This window comes from Opisthocomus hoazin, chromosome 9, assembly GCF_030867145.1.
Source record: "Opisthocomus hoazin isolate bOpiHoa1 chromosome 9, bOpiHoa1.hap1, whole genome shotgun sequence".
NCBI lineage: Eukaryota > Metazoa > Chordata > Aves > Opisthocomiformes > Opisthocomidae > Opisthocomus > Opisthocomus hoazin.
This window is the reverse complement of record NC_134422.1, coordinates 7,886,905-7,909,769: the sequence shown is the minus strand read 5'-3', so window position 1 is coordinate 7,909,769 and position 22,865 is coordinate 7,886,905. Positions and strand designations below refer to the sequence as shown.

The 22,865-nt window shown below is 45.0% G+C and overlaps 1 protein-coding gene across 2 annotated transcripts; it reads right to left on the bottom strand.

Moving 5' to 3' along the window:
* Positions 1-735: 735 nt before the first annotated feature.
* LCT (lactase) lies at positions 736-22,212 on the bottom strand. Of its 2 annotated transcripts, XM_075430129.1 has the most exons (18): positions 21,549-22,212; positions 19,595-19,624; positions 18,989-19,050; positions 18,187-18,270; positions 17,056-17,158; positions 16,017-16,128; positions 14,573-15,260; positions 13,547-14,192; positions 10,692-12,251; positions 10,090-10,358; positions 9,361-9,651; positions 8,109-8,307; positions 7,246-7,448; positions 6,782-6,891; positions 4,069-4,203; positions 2,775-2,998; positions 1,647-1,883; positions 736-944 (listed from the first exon to the last, which is right to left on the bottom strand). In XM_075430129.1, exons 1-18 carry the CDS (start codon positions 22,210-22,212, stop codon positions 736-738), a joined length of 5,826 nt encoding a protein of 1,941 aa, XP_075286244.1. The 2 variants fall into 2 exon arrangements, with proteins under 2 accessions (XP_075286244.1, XP_075286245.1); XM_075430130.1 differs by lacking the exon at positions 18,989-19,050 and having other exon boundaries at positions 16,050-16,128; positions 19,545-19,624.
* Positions 22,213-22,865: the final 653 nt, after the last annotated feature.

Below are 22,865 nucleotides of genomic sequence, written 5' to 3'. Positions count from 1 at the left end.
GAGCCTGGAAGCTTTTGTTTTGGAGGAAGGGTCCTGGCCCTCCTGCCTGGAAGGGTATCGGCCCTCCTTCCCCCACAGCAGGTACTGTGCAGCTCGTTGCTACAGACCTAAATATTACAGGTGTTCTCTGCTCCTTCAGATTCCTATTTAAAGGAGATTATTTAATAAAGTATCACACTCTGTTCAAATGTGAAGGCATAGTACTAGGGCCACTTCCATTATTTGTTTAATAATTTATAATACATAATTAAAAAAATACCATATATGAAATAAAGAAAAGGGAGAAAACCCCCAATACAGTAGCTGCAATAGAACAGTACATTCTCCTAGACCAGTTTCACCAGTATAGACACTAACTTGTTTTAAAAACACTAAGAAGCAGTAGAGCTTCTGGGGGCTGCTCTCGAATCGCTTGAAGAGACCCTGCACCATCCGAGGGGAGATGATGAAGCGAGAACAGATGAAAGTTCAAGTTCGGAATCCTGAAAAAGCAATTTTCACTTTTGTCTGTAAGAAATGAAATCAATAATGCCTGGGGAGAAGAGACACGGTTAACACAGGAAAATATTTTTCTTCATATTTTAAAGTTGGTAAACAAAAATCAAAATGATGAGGAGCCATCTCTAAGGCAAGACACAAAGTCGCAGTAGTACAAGCAGGTTTCTTTTCCTGGTGCTATGAACTTTTTTAATAAAAAATACCAGAGCAGAACACATGCTTTAGCAAATGTAAACTTTACAGTTTACTAAGTTGCGTGTGTGTTCGTTTACGGGATCTTTTGGATAATTTTCCATACTTGTATGCAAAAAGAGCTAAGCCCAATACTCCAGCTGCAGAAAGAGCAAAAAGCACGTACAGTGCTACTTCTGCACTGTGTGATGGCAATTCCAATCCCAGAAAGTGCACGCTGTCAGCCGGTCCTGGCGTGGGGGCTGTCGGTGTCACTGGCCCTGGGAAAACAGTAAGAAAGCGTTGGTGCGCAGCCCGGGGTGCGCTCTGTGATGCGCCTGTGCACTGCTGCGCCCTGCCTCCACGGGGCTTGTGGTCCTGCTGTTCAGTAGCAGTCATCATGTGGGATCAGTGCCTGAGGCCGTTCGAGCTCGGAGTAAAGGCACAGCCAAGGCTGGCGGTGCAATTCTTGAGACCCCCGCAGAGGTGAGCGTGCTCTGGCTGCCACGGTCATCCCTAAAACCCCACACTAACAGTGGTGGTTGCTCAACGTACTCTAGTTCAGAAAATGTGAATATGAGAAGAATCAATATTTCCAAAGGCTTACCCAAACCACTGACTTGTATAAAGTATTCAAAATCGTGTAGAAAAAATGGTGTGGGAATACTGAACATGTGGTTTGGAAAATATCTTAGGCAGTTCTCTTAATCAGATAAGAGTAGCACAGAATAACTTTTTTGCTGCATTTTGGAGACAGGCACGAAATTTAGTCATTGTTCTGTTTTTGCGTACAAAAGTGACATAATTCCACCTGAATGTCTTCAGTCATGACAAAGACTGGTGATTAGTCAGTGTGCTACTGGAGCCTTTAACCAGAATGTTACAGAAAATGGTGGCGTCCTTAAAGACCACAGAGTATGGACATCTTTTGGGACTGGAATCCCGCGCGCGTGCGTGATCTCTGCTGCATCACTTACCTTGAGGCTCCAGTTCCAGACAGGGATGCGGGCCCATTGCTGGGTCTGGAAACCCGTTGCAGTTGATGATCTGCGAGTAATACCTGGCAGAGGCCTTGGGGAGCCGCGGCAAGCTGGAGTCCGTGAGGTTCACGTGATAGAACCCAAACCTTTCGTCGAAGCCCATGGCCCACTCCAAGTTGTCCATCAGCGACCATGCAGTGTAGCCTCGTAAGTCAACACCGTCGAGCACAACGGCTGTTCCCAGGAGCGGAGAGAACAGGTTAGCTGTGTGGCTGGGTGACGGGAGGCGTCACCACGAGGCCGGAAGTGGCACGAAGATGCTGAGGATGCTACAGAGCAGCGGGGTGCCAAGTGCAGCGAGGTTGCTGCGACTTTGGTTTCGCTGTCTCCCCGTTCCCACCTGTCTCATGCGTTGTCTCAGCTCGGTTTTGAGGTGGTTCAGCTGGCAAGTTATGGCTAACAAGCAACCAATGTAGCTCAGTCAGCCTGCCAGTACTGGAGACTGCTTTCCCCTGCTCCAAAAATCAAAGCTTTTGTCCAACAAACAAAGGTTCAGCAACAGAGGAGAAAAGCCATCAACACGCAACTGGTGTTTAAACAAATGCTTGTTGGGGCCTGGCTGCTAAAAGGCGGTAAAGGAGCCCTTGCTGAACACCTGGCCAGCAGCTCGCAGCAAGTCAGAGAAGCAAACTGAAAAAGCCCTTCCCCGATGGTGCTCGACCACTGCTGTAACTGAAACCAGTTTGGGGATTTTTTTTTTTTTTGCTGTTTTTTGAAAAGATGCAGTTTTCAGACACAGCAGTAGTCAAACTACAAGTCAAAATAGGTATTCATCAAGTACCTTCTCTCACAGATGCAGCTACACAAGAAAGCTGCAGTTACCCTACTAAACCCAGGGTTTGTTCTTCCTTTAGATCACCTCTCCCCACAAAGCTGTGGCTCTCCACAGGCTCTTTCTGCTAAACCCGAAGGTGCTCAGAAATGAACGCAGTGTAAACCCGTGTGAGTGCGTAAGTTGCAAGTGTGATGGCAGCGGTCCACAACTTGCTTTATACACGTCAGTCCTGTGGCAAGAAGCCTGTGCTCTAGAGATTTGGATGATCAGATTTAAATAATCGTCCCTACCTTTCAGCGCTTCATTAATGTAGCTCCGATAGTAATGCGTTCGCCAAGTGTCGTTGAAGTCTAAGGTGCCCCTTTCCGAGATCCCATTTTCAGTCACGTAAATGGGAGGGTTGTTGTACTCTTCCTTGATCCATCTCAGGAGCTTTCGGAACCCGAAGGGTGTCACCTTCAGCCAGAAGGAACCCGACTTCAGCCAGCTGCGGTCGGTGACTGACGCTACACCCCTGCGGAGGAGGACACCCTGATGGAGGCGCCAGGCCAGAGCACCTGCCCCTGTGCCTGGCACCTCGTTGCTGTGGGGCTGAGAAACACGGTGCGGAGCTCTGCAGAAAGCTGGACCAGGTTGATGTTGTGGAAAGCTGGCAAAAGCACAGCGGGCTGAGGTGGTGCTTGTGCTTACAAACCTCTAGAAAACACTTTTCATACTTTGTTGTACAATCATGTTCTGCTTAGATCAACTGTGATGGCTGAGGGTGTGATGTTAGCTCCTGATCTTTGTCCTTTGACACCATTTGTACTGTTCAATTTACAATGCAGTGCTTAAGCACACAAAATTGCAATTTCCACCGACACACAGGAATGCAAAACTGAGCCTAGCGTCCATCCATAGGGCTAAACCACAGGGGCTGGGATGCAGCAGCAAAGGGAAGTTACAGTAATTTCATACATTCTCAGTGGAAGTGTTTCAGAAAACAGCCAATGTTCACCCCCGTGTGTGGTCCCACCTTTACCTTAACGCTCATCAGAAAAACTGGCAAGCTCCTATGGTTTACCTTTTGAAGCTGGGGAAGGAAATTGGGATCTAAATAAAAATCCTTACTTATATATGCTTAACTATGAAGTGATTTAATTATTTAGGCTTTGAACTGACATTTACCTGATGTGGTGAGAGAACTAACAACTGTTTAACAGCAAATGGAGCAGTCGCCATAAACCAGGATAATCTAGCAGTTCAAACCACAGACTGAGGGCAGGAAACATGATAAATACTGTTTACAGCTGATCCCAAACCATTAGGAGGCTTACCAGTACAGATTCCTTCCTTTAGTAGATCCTCTAATTTTCTTTGTTCTGTTTTAACCATTCACGTTTATCATCAGGTCTGTTAAAAAGGGCTGTTGCTGGACGTTTGTGAAAATGACAGCACCACAGGTACTGTTTGGGGATATTTTCCCTAGTATTGGTTAAAACGCCCGTCTCATGGCTTTATTTGCTGTCAGTTTACATTGCTCAGTTGGCCCAGGCTCCAGGTGCACGTATTTTACTTAACCAATAATTTACTTTCATCTCTTACCTATCAGAGTCATACGACAGAACAGCAGCAGCATAGTTTAAGTTGTATGTTAAAACTGTAGTATAATGATTTAGACCAAAGTAGTCATATGTGCCTTTAATTCTTTGCTTTTCACTTTCCGTAAATTCTGGGAGTCTGCAATAGAAAATGGAGAAAAGCATAAACCCCTCAAAATGTAAGTCTGCTCAGGATTTCCCCTTCTTTTGCTTGTATCCCTCCCCAGTCCCATTGTATAAACTAAGCTTTTACTGGAACGTGCAATCCGTGCTGCCTGCTCTAACGTTCTCCAAGAGAGGAACAGACCTTTCCTTGCCCAGGAAAGAGACACAGCTGGCTAGAGGTCCTGCTCATGGTCAGACAAGAAGTTTAACCATCGTCCTGCTTTGCAAGACAAGAAACAGTGTTTGCCCTGTCAGGACTGCTTTGGGAGAACCGGCAACGACAATAATTTTTGTTATCATGTGCTTACCACACCCCCACGGAGATCCAGATCTGCAGTGTTCGGGAGTGACCTGTCCCAGGCCACCATCCTGCAGCAGCAATTCTAGCTCTGACAGAGGGAAGCACACAGTGGTGCTTCCTGGCAGCCAGTGACACCCAGCGGGTCCTGTCCCTGCTCACGGGAGCTGTCACGAAGCCCCTCAAAACACTGCACTCCCGCTTGCGTGCGCTGAGGTGCAGCCAGTCACCTGGGCTCAGGTGTGCTTCACAGCAGCAGGGGAGCAGGCGTCTGCTACAAGAGGAGCTCTTCTCTGTGTGGCAGTGATAGTACTTGGTAGGTCATGGCAGGAGCTAATACAGAGTTGTCCCATAAACTCTGGCTTCTACACGAGAAACAAAAACCTTGGAGCCTGCTGGGCTCCCCAGTTCAAGAAAGATGAGGAGCTACTGGAGAGAGACCCACGGAGGGCTACGAGGATGGTGAGGGGACTGGAGCATCTCTCCTACGAGGAGAGGCTGAGGGAGCTGGGCTTGTTCAGCCTGAAGAAGGGAAGGCTGAGAGGGGACCTTATAGTTGCTTATAGATATCTGAAGGGTGGGTGTCAGGAGGATGGGGCCAAGCTCTTTTCAGTGGTGCCCAGTGACAGGACAAGGGGCAATGGGCACAAACTGAGGCACAGGAAGTTCCATCTGAACATGAGGAAGAACTTCTTCCTTCTGAGGGTGATGGAGCCCTGGCCCAGGCTGCCCAGGGAGGTTGTGGAGTCTCCTTCTCTGGAGATATTCAAGACCCGCCTGGACAAGGTCCTGTGCAGCCTGCTGTAGGTGACCCTGCTTCGGCAGGGGGGTTGGACTAGATGACCCACAGAGGTCCCTTCCAACCCCTACTATTCTGTGATTCTGTGATTCTGTGATTCTGTTGTGGAGTTCCTTCTCTGGAGATATTCAAGCCTCCCCTGGACAAGGTCCTGTGCAGCCTGCTGTAGGTGACCCTGCTTCGGCAGGGGGGTTGGACTGGGTGACCCACAGAGGTCCCTTCCAACCCCGAACATTCTGTGATACTCTCTGCGATCCACACTTCGAACACGCTCCACATGTAATGCTGGTATCCCTGGTACCAGCAGCACAAGCACAAGGGGAAGTACCACGATCCTGCTGGGGGAACACAGGAAAACCCAGGAGAAACTGGGAACCAGGCGCTGTGTGTGGACTCTACTGTTTAATCCAAAGTGCATGGTTCCCTTGAAAAGCAAGGCCACCTCAGAGAAGAACATCCCCCTTTGGGACCTGCAGCCCTACACGGTCGACACAGAACAAGAAACGGAGTCGGGGAGATCCAGGGTACCCTGGAGCAAGGAGGGAGGTTTCAGCTCTCTTTTAGCCAGAAGAGGGAGAAAATCCTCCTGGGAGTTAGGTTCCCCCCTGCTGAAAACGCCGGCAGTGTGCCTGCAACGTGGTGAAGCTGGAGAGTTTGCAGTCCTGCGCTGAGGACAGGACTTCTGCCCCAGCCTGAGATGCTTGGGCACGCTATCTCGTAGAGCAGCACACAGTGACTTTGCTGTCCTACGAACGGCAGCAACCACCAGAGAAGAAATAATGTGTCAAAAAAAGTGCCTAAGAATGCAAGCGGTTTAGGCAGATATAAAAGCATAACTTGAATCCTACGCTGCAGAGCACACGCTGACTCTCCCACCATCTCCCTCATTTCAGAACAAGCGGTCTCTCGCATTTTTGGAGAGGAATGATTAGGAATAGCCCCAGATCTAATACACCCCATTAAATTGCTATTAAAGTGAAGAGAGAAAAAAGTGCTTTCCTCATACTTGCCTAAAAAGGGAGAGAAAAGGAAAAACATTCATGATGCAGCACTGCTACCACAATAATGTGAAGAAAAATTAATGGGAAAGGAAAATAAAACATAACTCAGAGGGACCAATGAGTTCTCAGTGCCTGAGTTCAGGACATCACTTTAAGAACAGTTAAAATACATTTACCACGTCGGGTGAAGCCCTGTGTCTAATGCCGAGCATTTACTACATCACTCTGAGCTGCCAACTCACTACCCCAAAGATACGCTGTAGTAGTAAATTTAGCTTGCAAGGGAGGTAAAGACAGGCAACAGGCAAAATGTACACCAGAGTCTTTCTGTGAGGATACAGTAAGATTTTTACAGTACCATTGCAATAGAATCATTGAAATTTAGCACTTGTGGCAGAAAAGCCGGTTTCAGCACAGCAAGCAGAACAAAGCAGATGTGTGCCTGGGCTCTTACCGGGACTGGTTCAGACCCTGAGCCAGACTGCGTTCCCGAATCCTCGTTTTCATCACTTCATTATAATCGCCGTTTTTGAATATGGGATGAGCAAACCAACCTAGAAGAAACTAAACCAGGAAATAAGGGAGAAGGATAAATTATGTAGCAAAACAAGGGATTTAACCATTTCTCCTTCATGTGCTGCTTTATAGGTACTACCTGCATTTACAGTGAGCAGGCACACGGCAGTAAATTTAGTAACCTTTTGTCACTGCAACCATAGTTTGTCTCATTTCTGTTGCATGCTTGATCAGGCATCATAAGAGGGTGGCACTTTTCCTTGCAGGGATGCCCCTGGCTCATCCTTTTCTTTTAGTGAGATGCTGACCTGGGTTCTGGGCACCTCCAGCACCCAGAGCGGAGGTGCCACCATGAACAAATGCAGGAGCAGCAGGAAGAGCCGTGACTGGGTGTCTCCGTACCTGCAAGTATCGCCTGGCAGCATCGACGTCCTCCTGCTTGTGTGGGTTCCTTGGTTCTGCCCAGTCAGAGCTGATGGTGATAGAGATTACTCCTCCTTGTTTTGCCCGGTAGGTCTCGTTGTAGAGGTGCCAGGCTTCCGCATGGGCCTTTATTAAGTTGTGCCCCACTATGTAAGGGGCTCGCCCCGGCCGAACAGAGACACCTGCAGAGACAGGGACAGCACAGGCAGTGGAGTAGCAGTTCCCAGCTTTCCCATCGGCTGCTTCCCCGGTGAACACAACACCCAGGACGCCCCGAACTGCCTGCTGGTGAATGGATCAACGTGCACTGGGGCCAGCCCTGGGCTGAGGTCGCTGCTTCAGCAGCTGAAGGCACAGGGGCAGTGGGCAGGCTGGGGGGACACGGGCTGGCGCAGCTCTCTGCCCGCACAGGGCTGCCAGCCCCAGCGACAGGCTGCTGCCGGTACGGAGAGCAGAAAGCTGTGTGTGCAGGCCAGCTCCCACCCCTCCCCTTCACCCGCTTCTGCCTGCAGCTGAGCTTGGGCCCCCTCCAGCCCTAACCCTCTCCACAGTCCCCGGAGCTGCTGTGGAAACGGGGGTGCTCCAGACAGCAAAGGTAATGCAGTGGTTGCAGAGGAGTGATGGGTTAGAGGACTGGAAAAGGAGGATGGGTCTTGGGTGGTCAGCCAAAGTGAAAGAAGGACATGTTCACCACCACACAGCAGTCCAAACCCCATTTATCCCCACCACATCATCTTATTTGCTCTGCCTCTGCAAGCCCCAGCATCTACTCTGCTGCAGCGTAAAGCAGAGTTGTGCCTACAGTGCTGCAAAGGCTCCGAGGTTATGCCCAGCAGTCTTACCCGGAGCAGCTGTGCCAACGCCGTAGCCACAATACGCGGTGTTGTAGGGTTCATTGAGGGTTATCCAAAATTTCACTTTGTCTCCCAGTCTCTGGAAAAGGAGCTCAGCATATTCCTTAAACCTCTGAACTATCGTGTCATTCTCCCACCCACCGACGTTCTGCAGCGCCTGTGGGAGGTCCCAGTGGTAGAGAGTCACCTGTGGGGAAACACAGCAAGAGAAAGGACTCAACCACTCTTAGTTTCAGAAATAAGGACAGTAACCCAGCCTCATTTATGAACATAAATAAATGGTGCTTTGATCTGCAGCCACCTGTTCCTAACGGTGTTGGAGTTTGTAGCGATCACTCGGCACTCAGATAAAATACCTTTTCGCCAGTGTTTCAGTTTCTTTAGGATGTGGGGAAATCACTCTGTCTCTAGGGACTGCCTGATGGCGAAGTCGAAGCTTTTACCAAAACCCACCACAACCTTGCGACAGCAAGAAGTCACCAGTGAAGACACAGAGTGTCAGATGAGACACAGACCAGCAGAACACCTGTTCGGGCTGGCACAGCCACAGGACCAGCCTAGAGCACTGCCATGAAGGCACAGGCTTGCTCAGGCACAATCCGATGCTTGTGTAGATGTTCCTGGACTGCCCCCTGCATGCTGTGCGTACACCTGTACGCAGACCGTTGTGTGGCCGTGCGTGCTGCCTACGTGGACCAGCATGGTTTGGGGAGGACAAAAAGCTACGTGTGTCCAAGTCTATGGGGACAGGTCAGATTCACCCAACAGTGCTGAAAGAGCTGATTGATGCAGCGCTGAGGCCACTGTCCATTATACGTGACCAACCATGCTGATCAGTGGAGCTTGCTGACTCCTGGGAAAAGAACAATGTTAGACCCGTCTCCAAGAAAGGCAGGAAGGAGGATCCTGGGAACTACAAGTTTGTCGGCCTCACCTCAGTCTCTGGAAAGATCACTGAGTAGGTCCTTGTGGAATTCACTTCCAAGCACGTGAGGGACAAGAAGGTAGTTGGAAACAGCCAGCAATAAGGTTACCATGATCTTTCTAGGTAGTAATTTCTAATGTATCACTATATTCCCAGTTTATTTGCTTATGCAAAAATCATGTTTCCTTGCAGAATACAACGAAAAACAATTTCTCTGTGAAGGTGGGTGTGGATGGAAACACACGCATGCGCTCTGAGCATCAGACTTCGGTTCTGCTATTTTTCAGTTCGCTGAAAGTTACCATTTTTAGTTACCTGAGGCATAATGTTAGCTGCCAGAAGAGCATCAATAAGTCTTTCGTAGTAGTTTAGTCCCTTTTCATTGATGTATCTGGTGGTCCCATCTGGGAGAACACGGGACCAGGAGATTGAAAAGCGATAGTGAGACACCTTGAGGCTTCTCAGCATTTCCACATCCTCCTCAATCTTGTGGTAGCTGTCACAAGCTATGTCTCCAGTGTCATCATTGCTGATTTTCAAGGGAGTGTGAGAAAATTGGTCCCAAATGCTAAGTCCTTTCCCATCTGCTCTCCATCCTCCCTCAATCTGTAATTGAAGATGGGGGGGGAAATCACTAGTAAACAATTTTAGGTCTTGGCCTAGCAAAGAATTCAGCCAGTTAGTCTTTGTGGCACCACACAATATTTTGACTTATCAGCTTAAAACTAGAAACAGTAATGTTTTTGCTGTACCTAGTAAGACCTCTTGGGCCTCAAGGCAATACGTATTAGCAAAGTACAATGCCATAGAACAGGTACTGTTTCACCCGCTGCTCCGTGTTGGCTGGCTCCTGTGAAGCCCATACTGCTGTCTCAATTCCTGCGGTACAAGCATGCCCTTAAATATCTTCAAGTTCCTCCTTTTCACTGCAATTGTTACTCGAACCCTAAATTATGGTAAAAACTAATGCTACAAAAGCTATAAGTGTCTCATCCAAAATGAACTGTCCGCAGATACTTTAAGAGTCAGTCTCGGTTTCCTCACCTGATATGCTGAAGTTCCTACACTCCACCAAAAATTCTTTGGAAACTCTCCATATAAAAATTCATCTTCTTTTGGCAATGGGATGCCATTATTGCGGATGATCTCTGCATAGTACACAGCAGAGCGCTTTGGGGTTCTTGGCCTGTTGGGATTGTCAAAATCAACATGGTGCAATCCAAATCTTGGATCATAACCATTCAACCATTCAAAGTCATCCATAAAAGACCAAGCATTGTATCCTCTCAGATTAACACCATCCAACTTGTAAGCTGAAAGACCAGAAACAAATGGAAGAGCATCAGTGGTATGATCACACATTAAATGAACTACAAGGAATCACATGCAAGCACGTACACGCTTTCAGCTTCACAAAGCTGGCACTGGACAACGAAGATCATAAGAGACTCTTCATAGCTGGAGGATACAGAGTATAAACGACCAGGTGAAGGAGATCATAAAAAACCCCATTATGTTTATATTGTGTTCAGAATATTTAAAGACTGATATCAATTGCTTTTAAAACCTGCTCCTCAGAGGAAGAAAGTAACCAAAGATTTGGGGAGGAGACATAACACCAACAGAATAAAAGCAAACACTGGTACCTTTTAAAGCTTCATCAATGTATGTTTTGTAGTAAAATATCCTGGCATTGTCATCAACATCCGAGCTGGTCTTTATCCCCACCCCATTCTCAATTATGTATATTGGGGGATTGCCATATTCTTCTTTGATCCAGTTCAGTACCCTCCTCAGCCCCCAGGCCACAGCCCGCTGGTCAGCAATAGCTGAGGAAGGCCAGGAGCTGTCAACCTCTGTTAAAACTTCCTGGTCGTACTCATATGAGAAGGGCCTCAACCAGGTCGTTGCATGGGTTACAATTTTGGAGGTGTAGCTGTTGAAGCAGAAGACATCTGCCGTGCCCCTGATATATTCACGCTCCTCCGCTGTGAAAACCGGTAGGCGAGATGATGGCAGGTTCTGGAGCTCACTCCTGTTCCCAACTTTCCACTTCATGACCTCAGGGTAGTCCCCATTTTTGAAGATCGGGTGTGTAAACCACCCCACCAAAAACTGCAGGTATCTGTCCGCAGCTTCTATGTCCCTGGGATCACCTGGTGTCTTTGGCTCAACCCAGTCAATGTTGGGACACAGAGCGATGACCCCTCCCTGACTCGCTCTGTATTTATCATCGTATGTGTGGTAGACCTTGGCGTGAGCTTTCAGTAAGATGTGAGCCACCTGGTAGGGAGCACTGCCAGAGTCCTTGACATTGGGTGGAAATTCCCCAACGCCATAGCCAACCCAGGCAATGACCTGGGGTTCATTGAACGTAATCCAGAACTTCACCCTGTCCCCAAAGGTCTGGAAACAGAAGTCCGCAAAACTATCAAACAGGTCAATCAGTGTGCTGCTCTCCCAGCCACCAATGTCCTGGAGAGCTTGTGGCAGGTCCCAGTGGTAGAGCGTGACGATTGGAGTGATGTTGTTTGCAACCAGTCCATCAATGAGGCGGTTATAGTAGTCAACTCCATGGCTGTTTATTGAGTTGTTCCTTCCGCTGGGGAAAATTCGAGGCCAGGACAGAGAGAAACGATAGTTCTTTACTCCTAAGGCTCTCAGCAGGTAAATATCTTCCTCCACCTTGTTGTAGCTATCACAAGCGACATCTCCAGTATCATTATTCTCTATATTCCCTGGGACGTGGGTAAAATTATCCCAAATGCTGGGTCCTTTGCCATCAGCATCCCAACCTCCCTCTACCTGATAGGCAGAAGATGACACGCCCCATGTAAAGTTCTCTGGGAATGTCCCATAAAAGTACATGTCCCTTTCAAAGTCTGTTTGAGATGAAAACTTCTGCCAGACAACCTTTGCCTTGGAGGGAACTTCTGATGCTGGCAAATTCGGCAACTTCGATGGCGTGGGTAGGTCAAACACCACCGGTGTAGAATATCTGTCCGAGGCTTTGGATGGGAAACCATTTTTTTCAATGACACTGGAATAGAAATAAGCAGATGCCTTGGGAGTCCTTGGTCTGTTGCTATCTTCAAAATCCACATGATGTAGCCCATATTTTAGACTGTACCCCTCTGGACCTTCAAAGCCATCAACCAGGGATCGAGCAACGTATGACCGAACATCAACTGTGTCTAGTTTTACCGCTGTCACAGAAACAGTACAAGACACTGTTATTCAGGTGAACACTTTCTGAGTACAGCACAACATAAGCACCACAACTGAGGGTAACAGTGTGGTAAGCCAAACATCTACGAATGGTCTTTTAGGCAAAAAAAAAAAAAAAATCCCTAAACAATTAGAGTATCTGACAAGAGAAGCAGTCAGCACTGTACCAGGAGCTGGTCAAACACTTTGTGATAAAAATGCATGAGAAAAGAAACATTAGTTGAGAGATATTTGAGTACAGGACACTTGTGCCACTGGTATCCCTTTCCCTGCGTTCTTGTTTTCAAGCACAATTCTTCAATTTAGGTATATGGTGCACTTTTTAGATTTAAAACTATAGTTAAACTGAAATATTACATGTGTTTAGTGCTTGCCTATCTTCCCTGAGCACAGGAGAATTTCTTTTAGCAGAACAGCATATCCAGTACCAGCAGAGGCAAGTCCAGCATCCTTCCTCACGTTGCCTACAAAAAAGCACTAGCACTCTCTCATTCCAGAAAAGTTCACTTCCCATGTGCAGTCCGTTCTACCGAGGCATAACTGCAATGCTAAACTGTGTTGTCAGTAGCTCTTTTAACACTTCTGTCAGTATGTTGAGAACTAGGACAAGGAGATCAAATGCCGTACACCGATCACCAACCTATTTAATACCATATATTTAATAAAGTTTTCCTGACAGTACGGATTTGTGTATCTCAAGACAGCATCAGTCACATCTCTATTTGAAATCTCAAATCTCTATACCTGTCCAGAACTTCCGTCACTAATATTATTTTTACATGCATTGATAAGCAGTTTGCAAAGATACAGGCATGCCTTTAACCTTGCTCAAAACAATTGAGATACAAATACCTCCCTAAAAATTCTAACCTGAAATGGTACAGGATGCTGTCAGTTAGATCTGCTTAATCAGCAAAGGCATCCTTCAGTCCTGATCTGTGAGATCTCTGTAGGCAAGAGCCTGCCTGCAGGCAAATCATCTTTAGGGAAGCTGAATAAAAAACCACTGTTCTCACAGAGGGACTGACATTAGGGTCCAGGCTACATTAATCCATACATACGAAAAACCCATTCCTGTATCTAAACAGAAAGAAGTGTTCCATACTGGACACCAAATAGTCTGAAGTATATGAGGTCACACTACGTACACAATAGGCAGCTGACCTGATATCATTACACAAGTAGTGATGTTTTAAAGTTAACCACCATGGAAGGGACAGAAAAACCAATTGCCATTACTAAAAAAAAAGAAATTACTTAAATTTCTCCATACCTTTTAGCACCTCATTGATGTACCTGCGGAAATAATCCACTCGCAGAGTGTCATTAATATGATCCCCTGTATCTTCGGTCGGCATACCATTTCCTGCTATATAAATCGGGATCTGTGTCCCTGTGTATTCTTGGGACACAAACTTGAGCAGCCTTCTTAATCCCCAAGGGACCACATGGATCCAAGAAGAGGCAGTCTGTGGCCAAGAAGGATCTACATGCAAGGAGAAGTTCCCGATGCTCTCGTAGCCTGGTGCGCAGGTCCCGTTAGTCGCAGCACTGACCAGGCGGGAAGTGTAATGGGAAAGACCAAAAAAATCTGCAGTCCCTTTCACCCAGGACTTCTCCTCTTCTGTAAACAGAGGCAGCTGCGCAACTGTTGCGGAGCACTGCTGGTTTACTTCCTGGATCTGAGCCTTCAGGATATCTGGGTAATCGCCATTAACAAATATAGGGTGAGCGAACCAGCCAAGCATGAATTGCAGGTACCTCTCTGATGCCCTCATGTCCTCAGAGTTGGTTGGAGTCCTGGGTTCAGCCCAATCCGAGTTCAGCACCAGCCCCACCCTTCCCAGCTGCTGAGCGCGGTATCTGTCATTATACAGGTGCCAGACCTTGGCATGAGCCTTCAGAATTGTGTGAGCCACCTGCGGGCAGAAAGCGGAGGAATGTGTGACACACTGCTTTGCACAAGAACTCTTAAGCATTAAGATTATTGCCCTGTGAGAATGTTGTCTCCATTCAAAAGAAGCAAGCTTGACAAAACAAATAATCATAGCCGGAGTGCAGCAGGTTTTGGATTAAGCAGAAGAATCTGGCTATCTATCAACATCAGCTTTCAAAATAGAAAAATAAAATAAAGACATCTAGCACCCATTAACTAACCCATTTTTTTGCGAGTATCATAAATCCAACAAGCAAATCGTTGTCTCAGAAGCCATACTAGGCTTGTTAAAGTACAGAAACATCAGAGGAAAACAACACAACAATGTCAGCTGCAGGATCCTAGTTATTCCTGTGTCCCTACCTTGTAAGATGCTACTCCTGGGTCAGTGATTCCTGGAGGATGCTCTCCGGTGCCATAGCCAGCGTAGCTGATAACCCAAGGCTCATGGAAAGTAATCCAGATCTTGACCCTATCCCCAAAAGTGGCAAAGCAGAAGTCTGTATAGTCTACGAAAGCATCTATGATACTGTCATTCTGCCAGCCACCAAGAACCTGAAGAGCTTGTGGGAGGTCCCAGTGGAACAAAGCCACCATGGGCTCAATGTTAGAGTCTAGCAACCGGTTAATTAATTGATTGTAATAATCAACACCCTTGGAGTTGATGGTCTCATTGGTGCCAGCAGGGAAAATTCTAGGCCAGGATACAGAAAACTTGTACAATTGAGGATGAAGACCCCTAAGCAGGTAAACATCATAGCTGGTTTTATAATAGCTGTCAGATGCCACGTCTGCCGTTTGGTTCATGTAGACATGACCTGCATGCCCAAACTGATCCCAGATGCTCTCTCCTTTCCCATCCTCTGCCCAAGCTCCTTCAATGTTAAAGGCACCTGTGGACGTGCCCCAGAGGAAACCACTTGGGAAAACATCTTGTAGAAAAGAATCCCTCTCCACTTCAGACTGTTGAGCAAACATTTCCCAGACTGTTTGATAGGAGGAGCGAGGGGCAAGAACAGCAACTTGTTTCTCCTGTACAGTATTTGTTTTGCTGGAAATAGAATAAAAAGAAGTTACAAACTCCAAGATGGATGCTAGTGCCACAGAGCTTGCAAACATGGAGGACAGAAGAATCATTTGCTTCTCCCTCAGCTGACATAAGCCACTTTAGATATAGCTCCTTTGTCATCTGATCAGTCCAACCTACTGCCCTCCAGCTAGCAGATGAAGGTGGACTGCAATGAGCTAACTGCAGAACAGCTCAAGAGCTATATGTCTAATGCATTTCTTTGCACAGGTAGATTCTCATAAATCTTTACAGTTAGGTCAGAAGTGCAAACAAAATCCTTGCAGCGTGTAGCATTTTCACACGCTACTACTGCTGTCACGAGTTTCCACGGGATAAGCCAGAACTAATAAATCCTGCTTCTGTAATCCTTAGCATCTCCCTGCACAATAACATCTACGTTTCTGTAGGCACAACTGGCTTCTCTCCTAGGAAACTCTCTGTTTTGTTTTATTTTATTTATTTATTTTTAAATGTTTCGGTCTTGAAAAGAACAGTTGCCTTGGAAAATGTACTTGTTACAGTTGGCTTGACGGTGCAATCTGGGTAAGCAAGGATGAGAGAGTGGAAGAGGATTACACAGCCTGTAATAGTAGGATAGAGGATTGCCTGTGATAGCAAGAGACTGGCCTCAGCAGAAAGGCGTTCCTTTCCAGTCCTTTCAGCAAATAACAGCAGGTTTTACTGTTAAAACTCTCTTGTGTCTGCCTGCACACAGGTTTCTAGAGGACAGCATTTTACTATAGTATCTGATTTAAGGGACAAAAACTGTACCTTAAAACATGAGATGATGAGAAGTCCAAGAACTCATTAACATCATACCCAATCATATGTGTCTCTTCTTTATTAATAGCTGAAAACAAACAAAAGGTAAGTGATGGACTTAATCACAACTTAGATGCCATAGTCTGCATGACACTACTTGTACATACAATTGCACATTTAGAAACAAGGTGCTTTTCATAACTAATAGCTATCTTTCTCAGATCAAATGTGTTGGGTTTTTTATTAGATATTTACAGTTTCATGTTAAAAAATGACCATAGAATCATACAATCATTTAGGTGGGAAAAGACCTATAAGATCACCGAGTCCAACCGTAAGCCTAACACTGCCAAGGCCACCACTAAACCATGTCCCTAAGCGCCACACCTACAGGTCTTTTAAATACCTCCGGGGATGGTGACTCAACCACCTCCCTAGTCAGCCTGTTCATGTGCTTGACAACCCTCCGGTGAAGAAATTTTTCCTAATATCCAATCTAAACCTCCCCTGCCACAACTTGAGGCTGATCAAAATGATGAAAATTTTTGGGGAAGATTTCCTGCTTCCCCTCCCTCTGCGCTCACCATCCACCCTTAATTTTCCAAGAAGGCTATGAAAGAAACTATAGAATCACAGAATCACAGAATGGTAGGGGTTGGAAGGGACCTCTGTGGGTCACCCAGTCCAACCCCCCTGCCGAAGCAGGGTCACCCAGAGCAGGCTGCACAGGACCTTGTCCAGGCGGGTCTTGAATATCTCCAGAGAAGGAGACTCCACAACCTCCCTGGGCAGCCTGTGCCAGGGCTCTGTCACCCTCAGAGGGAAGAAGTTCGTCCTCGTGCTCAGACGGAACTTCCTATGCTTCAGTTTGTGCCCATTGCTCCTTGACCATATATAACCATAAAGTTATTTCATCTAATAGCAGCATTCTGGACTGGACAATTTTGAATTTCCTCTATAATGTGCCATGCAGAGCTTAGCTAAAAAACTCTCCTTCTTGAAATATGTCACTCACCTGTGACAATGGCAGCTAATGGTATGAAAGGATTCTCTTCCATAGAACCACAACCAAGGAACTTTAGACTAAAAACCAAGATCTCTATGTCCTTCCAGACATTCTGCAAAAGAGAAGCCAGGGATTTGTATGAAAATAAGCATTGGCCAGCTGGTAAAACCATGCCCTTGGCATTTGTTGCTTTTAACACAGAATAGGAAATACCTAGAAGACTGAGAATCGGTGACGAAGTTCTTCAAAATTAAATTTATAAAACAACAGAGTAAGCATTAAATACCGCTCACTGTTTTTCTCTGATCAAAAAAAGCCCAATGCAAATCAAACATCAACCCCAGAAACCTTCAGTGTTCAACCTGTCATCAAAAAGGCACAAGGAACTATGTCCTTTTTTGAAAGCTTACTTCATAAGCATCTGATGCCATAAATGGCCCACTCCAGACTTCTAGAGTAACTGCAGCATGCTGGGATTCTCTAAAGAGAATGAATCATAGAATCCTAGGTCGGAAAAGACCTCTAAGATCATAAGGTCCAACCGTCGTGAGTCACATGGGTAGCTCCTTATTCTGCTGCTGGATGACTCTCGTCTTGCGGATTTTAAGAATGCAATTCACTACCAGAGGTTTAATATCAGGTACTAACCTATAGCATCACTGACATTGTCGCTGCCATGTGATCTAATACTTTCACAAACTCACCCTCACTGACATTTCTAGCACTGCCTCTACTGATGAGGAGTTGTGAAGTTTGGTAATACAGTTGCAGAACCCATACCAGAATAAAATAGTGTCTTTAGTGTCTAGGTATTATCCTAACAGCTTATCAAACACCTAGGATGTGAGAGAGAAGGGTTTTCAGTCCTGGACAAAAGAATTATGCTACTCCAGTCGTTAATGCATCAATAATGAGCACTGACCAAGATGACCCCTTCCAGCACTTTCAAACACCTGTTTTTAAGTCAGAATAGCAACAGAGAAGTAAGTGAGGAGTGTGCAGCTGTTTCCTAGTGTAGCTGTTGTCTGAGCTGTCACAGCTAATCAGAACTGTTTAGGCATGCATCAAGAAATACGAAATTCCCCTTCTATTTATGGTCTGTTGTCTGCTGATTTAATTTTAAACTATGCATAATGTTACCTGGAATTCACTCAATTTCTTGTAGAAATCTGTTTCATTTCCACAACGGTACTGAAGGCTGAGAGATAGAAAGTCTACAGAATGCTGGAAACAAGAAAAGCAAAAGAATGATCCTAAGGTAAAATGTATTTTTTGCAGGTTTTACATTAAAATATATATAAAATTGTGAAATGATTGATAAAGACACATTGCTGGAGTAAGAAGTCATACAGCTTTATGGGACCCCTAGACAATACAATGAAAACAAACTGGATACCGTAGGGGAAGATGCATTTTGTATCTCTCCTGAGCAAAGTAAAATCTAAACAGCTAAATTAAATTCTATGAGTATTTTACAAATTTAATATAAATTATTTACAGTTAATTTTTAATTAGTAAGACTGAAGAAGTCTATGATTAATCAGGCAGAGAAACCTTTGCAACTCTGTTGTTCAGCTAGGCCTTATCAATAATCCTTTGGGGAAAGTTCACCTCTGAAATCTTTAATGATTCCAAACTACAAGCATTCTCCCACCAAAAGTCAAGTTCAAGGGAACAGATAGTATTCTCGTATCAAATCAGCTGACAAAGTTTGAAAAACACCTGAGAAGCTTTCAGTTTATTTTTTAGTGCAAGGTTTTCTTCTAGTTTAGGCAGCTTATCTAATACAGCATCTTTCCTCTCTCTACAAACCACAGCTTGCTTATACCCTTGAGATGTCATGCCTACAACATTCCTTATCACCATATTACTAAATTTTGAAAGACTGTGAGTACAAGTAAAAAACCTGCACTGTCATTTGTTCACTGTGTCCTACATCAACATCCTCCGTGTGAAGAGAACTACTGCTGGAGGGTTTGGTCTTTACAGAAAGGATGTCATCGTCTTTGTAGAGATTATGTTCTCCTCATGTTGTGCCATCCTCATGCAACTAGATCACTTTTAGCACAGCTCAGTCTCTGTTTTAACATATAAGCAGCTTTTTTAAAATAGCAGTTATTTTAAAAAAAGGTATCTATTTTTTTGGTGGTACATTAACTAGACTTGCAGAGAAAATAACAACGAGTATGCTTTTTGCAGACACCTTGTCATTTAAGCATGTGTATTGCTAAAATTGCTGATTATGAGAGCAAATACGTCTCCATATATCTTAATCAGTGCTTACTAGCCAAAAAAGGATGCTGAAGTAATATTTTAAATCAGCAAGCTTCACATGATCAGACTAATCAATTAAGTAAAATTTCCCAAATTGGTTAATTGGCCAACTTGCTAATATTTTTTTTAACTTGCAACAAGTCACTTGATCCCATACACAAAAAACCAAATTAAATAAAATAAAATTTACATAATTTTAGAAAAAATTTCTATTAAGGTGTTACCTGAAGAGAAACTGAAAGAAATTCTGATGAAGCACTATCCAAGACATGACCCATTCCTAAAGCAATGGATAGCTTTCCTCCTTGGAAAAAAAAAAAAAAGAGGCAGTCTTTTGGTAGTATGTTAAGGACAAATAAAAAATTTCAGTTCACTGCATTTATTTTAAAATCAGTTGGAAATTATTGAAGACGTGGATCATCAGACAGTGTCTTAGGTAGCTGATTTCAGAATACCCACTATGATTTCAACAGAGAGTTGGAGAAGGCAGAAATTCAAGGCAGAGTTTAAGGTGTCTCTGTCAATAAATCTTGTTATCAGAACTGCTCATGAACACCTTGGCACTGTTGCTTGCAGGAAGATGGATCTGAATACAGCGATCCAGGGGGTACCCTTCCACTCCATGTATAATTATAAGTAATATCTTTAATTTTTGTGCCTTTGCGGTTGTTCTACAGTGGTTATTTTTTAAAATCCATTCTGTGCTGGGTGCTACAGAGATGCTGGGATGCCTTGGAGGGACAGGTGATGCAGGAGGGAAGCTGGGCAACTTCTAAGGGCTATCCCCGGCTAGTGTGAACTGTGCTGCAAAGTATTCCTGACAAACACAAGAATTAAAAATAAATAAATTAAGTAAAATTTTGACAAAACAGGACTCAGTCAGCTCTGCTTGTTGTCTGCCTGAGACAAAAAAACTCCAAGCCCAAAGAAGGCAGACCCAAGAGAAGAGCTGCTTAGAAAATCCTGGGTGCCCAACATGGAACAGGTGAAATCCTCTTGCTCTGTGTAACACAGGTAGAGTTAAGATTTAATTAGTTTAAAACCCCAGTGTCTGCAAGGAGGAAGTAACCGAAGGACATCGCAGAATTCCTCACATTATTATTATCTCTCAGGAGACTTCTTGTGCCTTGTTTCTTCATGGTTTGAGGTATACATCAGGAATTTTTTAGTCTTTCCTCTGTGGGTCAGGAAGAGGTACACTGAATATACTATTATCTAGAAAATAGCTTGATTATTATGACTTTGTCATTGTACACAGAGAAAAAAATAGAATGAGAGTGGATCTGAGTAATTTGAAAGTATTTTTAACTGATAATTTATTTTCACTTTAAGCTAAAAAGTAAGGGTTTTTTCATGTTGGTTTATTTACCTTTTTAAAGTTAAATAAAATCATTTCACTTCAATTAAATAAGAAGTGTAATTTTAAACCATGATCATGTCAATACATTTTTAAGGATTTCCCTGTTTTGGGTGGAAGGCTAATAGGTGAATTTGACCTGATTCTTCAGCTAGATCTGGACCTCCAAAGCTCTATTCCTTGGAACACATCACGCCTTAACGAAAAAGCCTGCACCCATCATACATAAAAGGTTACAGCACAGCCACTGACTGCTGGCATGATCATCCACTCTTAACTGAAATGGTAGCAGTTGCAATCCCAGCTTTCAATGACACTGAAATAAGGAATAAGGCTTTGAAAATGAGATGACTGGACAGAAAACAAAAATTCTTCCTAAATCCTATTCCCACTTCTATTATACAATACATTTAAGGTTTGGGATATAAACAGTATGAGACCAAAGTTCATCGGGGGCATCTGCTGGTCTTTAAATTGAGAGTACGTAGACAACAGACCTTAGAGAAAAAGCATACAGAAGTGTTATGATGTTTGGTTTTGGAGTACTAGTTTGCTGCTCAAATCAACTGGAGGCTATTTAATACTTCCCTGACGCTTAAAAGATTAAATCTAAATATGCAGACATACACATATATATTATCTCCAACTATTTTGGCTATCATTTCAAGTAAAATGCGATTATCAGTAATTATAAAACAAGTGTCAAAATAAGGGATTTGAAGAAACCTGTTACTCAAGGATTTCTATGCAATTCTGAGAGCACTGACGGCATATTCACAAGAGCGTTGCAGACAGCAGTTGCCATTTAATCCTACCACAAAATATTTGTGAGAAAGTCATGTAAAAAAATCCCTCTCCCCATTCTCCTTACCCACTGGCGAGTATTTCTCGTGGTAGGTGGTGTAAGCTCTTTCATGAGTGGCAGCTAGGGCCTGGGCTCGGTACTGGGGGTCTTCATAAGGCAGGCTTTCAAGGACCTCTGGAAGGTCACTGAAGGTGAGCCACACACCGACCAGATCCCCAAAAACTCGGAAACTGAACTCTGCGTATTCCACAAAAAGGTCAGCAAAAGTGTTGGCTTTCCCACCCCTGGCCTGCGCAGCCACAGCGCCAGGGACACGCTGGTGATGCAGAACCACCACTGGCCTGAGGCCTGCAGCAGCCAGAATCTTGAGCAGCTCCTGGTAGCACTGCACTTGAGCTTCATCTGGCTTCCTGGCATCCCCCTTCGGCAGAACACGTGCCCACGGCAGGAAGATTTTGTAATGCGTCACCCCAATCTCACGAAGGCGGGAGAAGTAGTGGGGCAGCTCAGAAGCCACAAGGTCTTGTTGGCACAGGTAATCATGGGCTTCAGCCACAGCAGGGCCCTGATCTTCCTCAGGTAGGAATTGGTTCTGCAGTTGCGATCTGTTTCCTAACTCGCTGGGCAGAGGTCCAGCAATGGCGATAAAATTCTGAGCAAATTCCCCATCTATGCCAAGGCTGGGATAGACTAACAGAAAGAAGACAACTGTCTTACAAATCAGCTCCATTTCTGGACCTGCTTCAGAAACAGGTATTCCACACTACTTATATTATGGCAGAAGTAATATTTAACTGAAATTATCTATTACACAGATAAATGTTCCCAGGCCTAGCTGACACCAGAACGATAACAAATCAGGACCTTCAATCAACAGCTGAACTAACAAATGGATGAATACAAAAAACACTGTCAAACAATTAGTTGGAGAAAGGTCATGTGAAAACATTTTCTGAGATGCTCAGGTTCCGCCTTATGCTGGAACATCAACTGACATTTGCTGATACTGCCTCCATTTCAGAGGAAGATAAGTAGACAACGCTTTTCATCTCCTCTTGGGCCTTTTTTGGCTTAAGAGAAATCCCAGCCCAGCTTTGGATGCAGAGGATAACAAAAGCAGGGCTATCTGCGTTGCCGGGGCTGGGTGCCGCCACAGCTCAGGGTGGGCAGGCCAGCAAGAGGCACGTCTGTGCCATAATTCTTGGGTGCATAAAGGAAATCTGAGCTGTGGCACCTTACCCACTTGGAAGAGTGGTTGTTATGTGAATTCAGGCAGCAGCAACAATGCGCATCCTCATGCCCGATAACATCAAGGAATTTGAACAGTGTCATTTTATTGCTTTCCAAAGTACTCCTCCCTTCAGCCTTGAGAACACAGGCTCT

What these genes read in the sequence shown, in the direction of transcription:
- LCT (XM_075430129.1), bottom strand. Translation starts at nt 22,212, where the DNA reads ATGGAGCTGATTTGTAAGACAGTTGTCTTCTTTCTGTTAGTCTATCCC. An exon ending in CGTTGGCACAGCTGCTCCGG is followed by an intron (nt 7,449 to 8,108) that starts GTAAGACTGCTG and finishes CTGTCTCTGCAG; the next exon opens with GTGTCTCTGTTCGGCCGGGG. An exon ending in CATTAATGAAGCGCTGAAAG is followed by an intron (nt 1,884 to 2,774) that starts GTAGGGACGATT and finishes TCCTGGGAACAG; the next exon opens with CCGTTGTGCTCGACGGTGTT.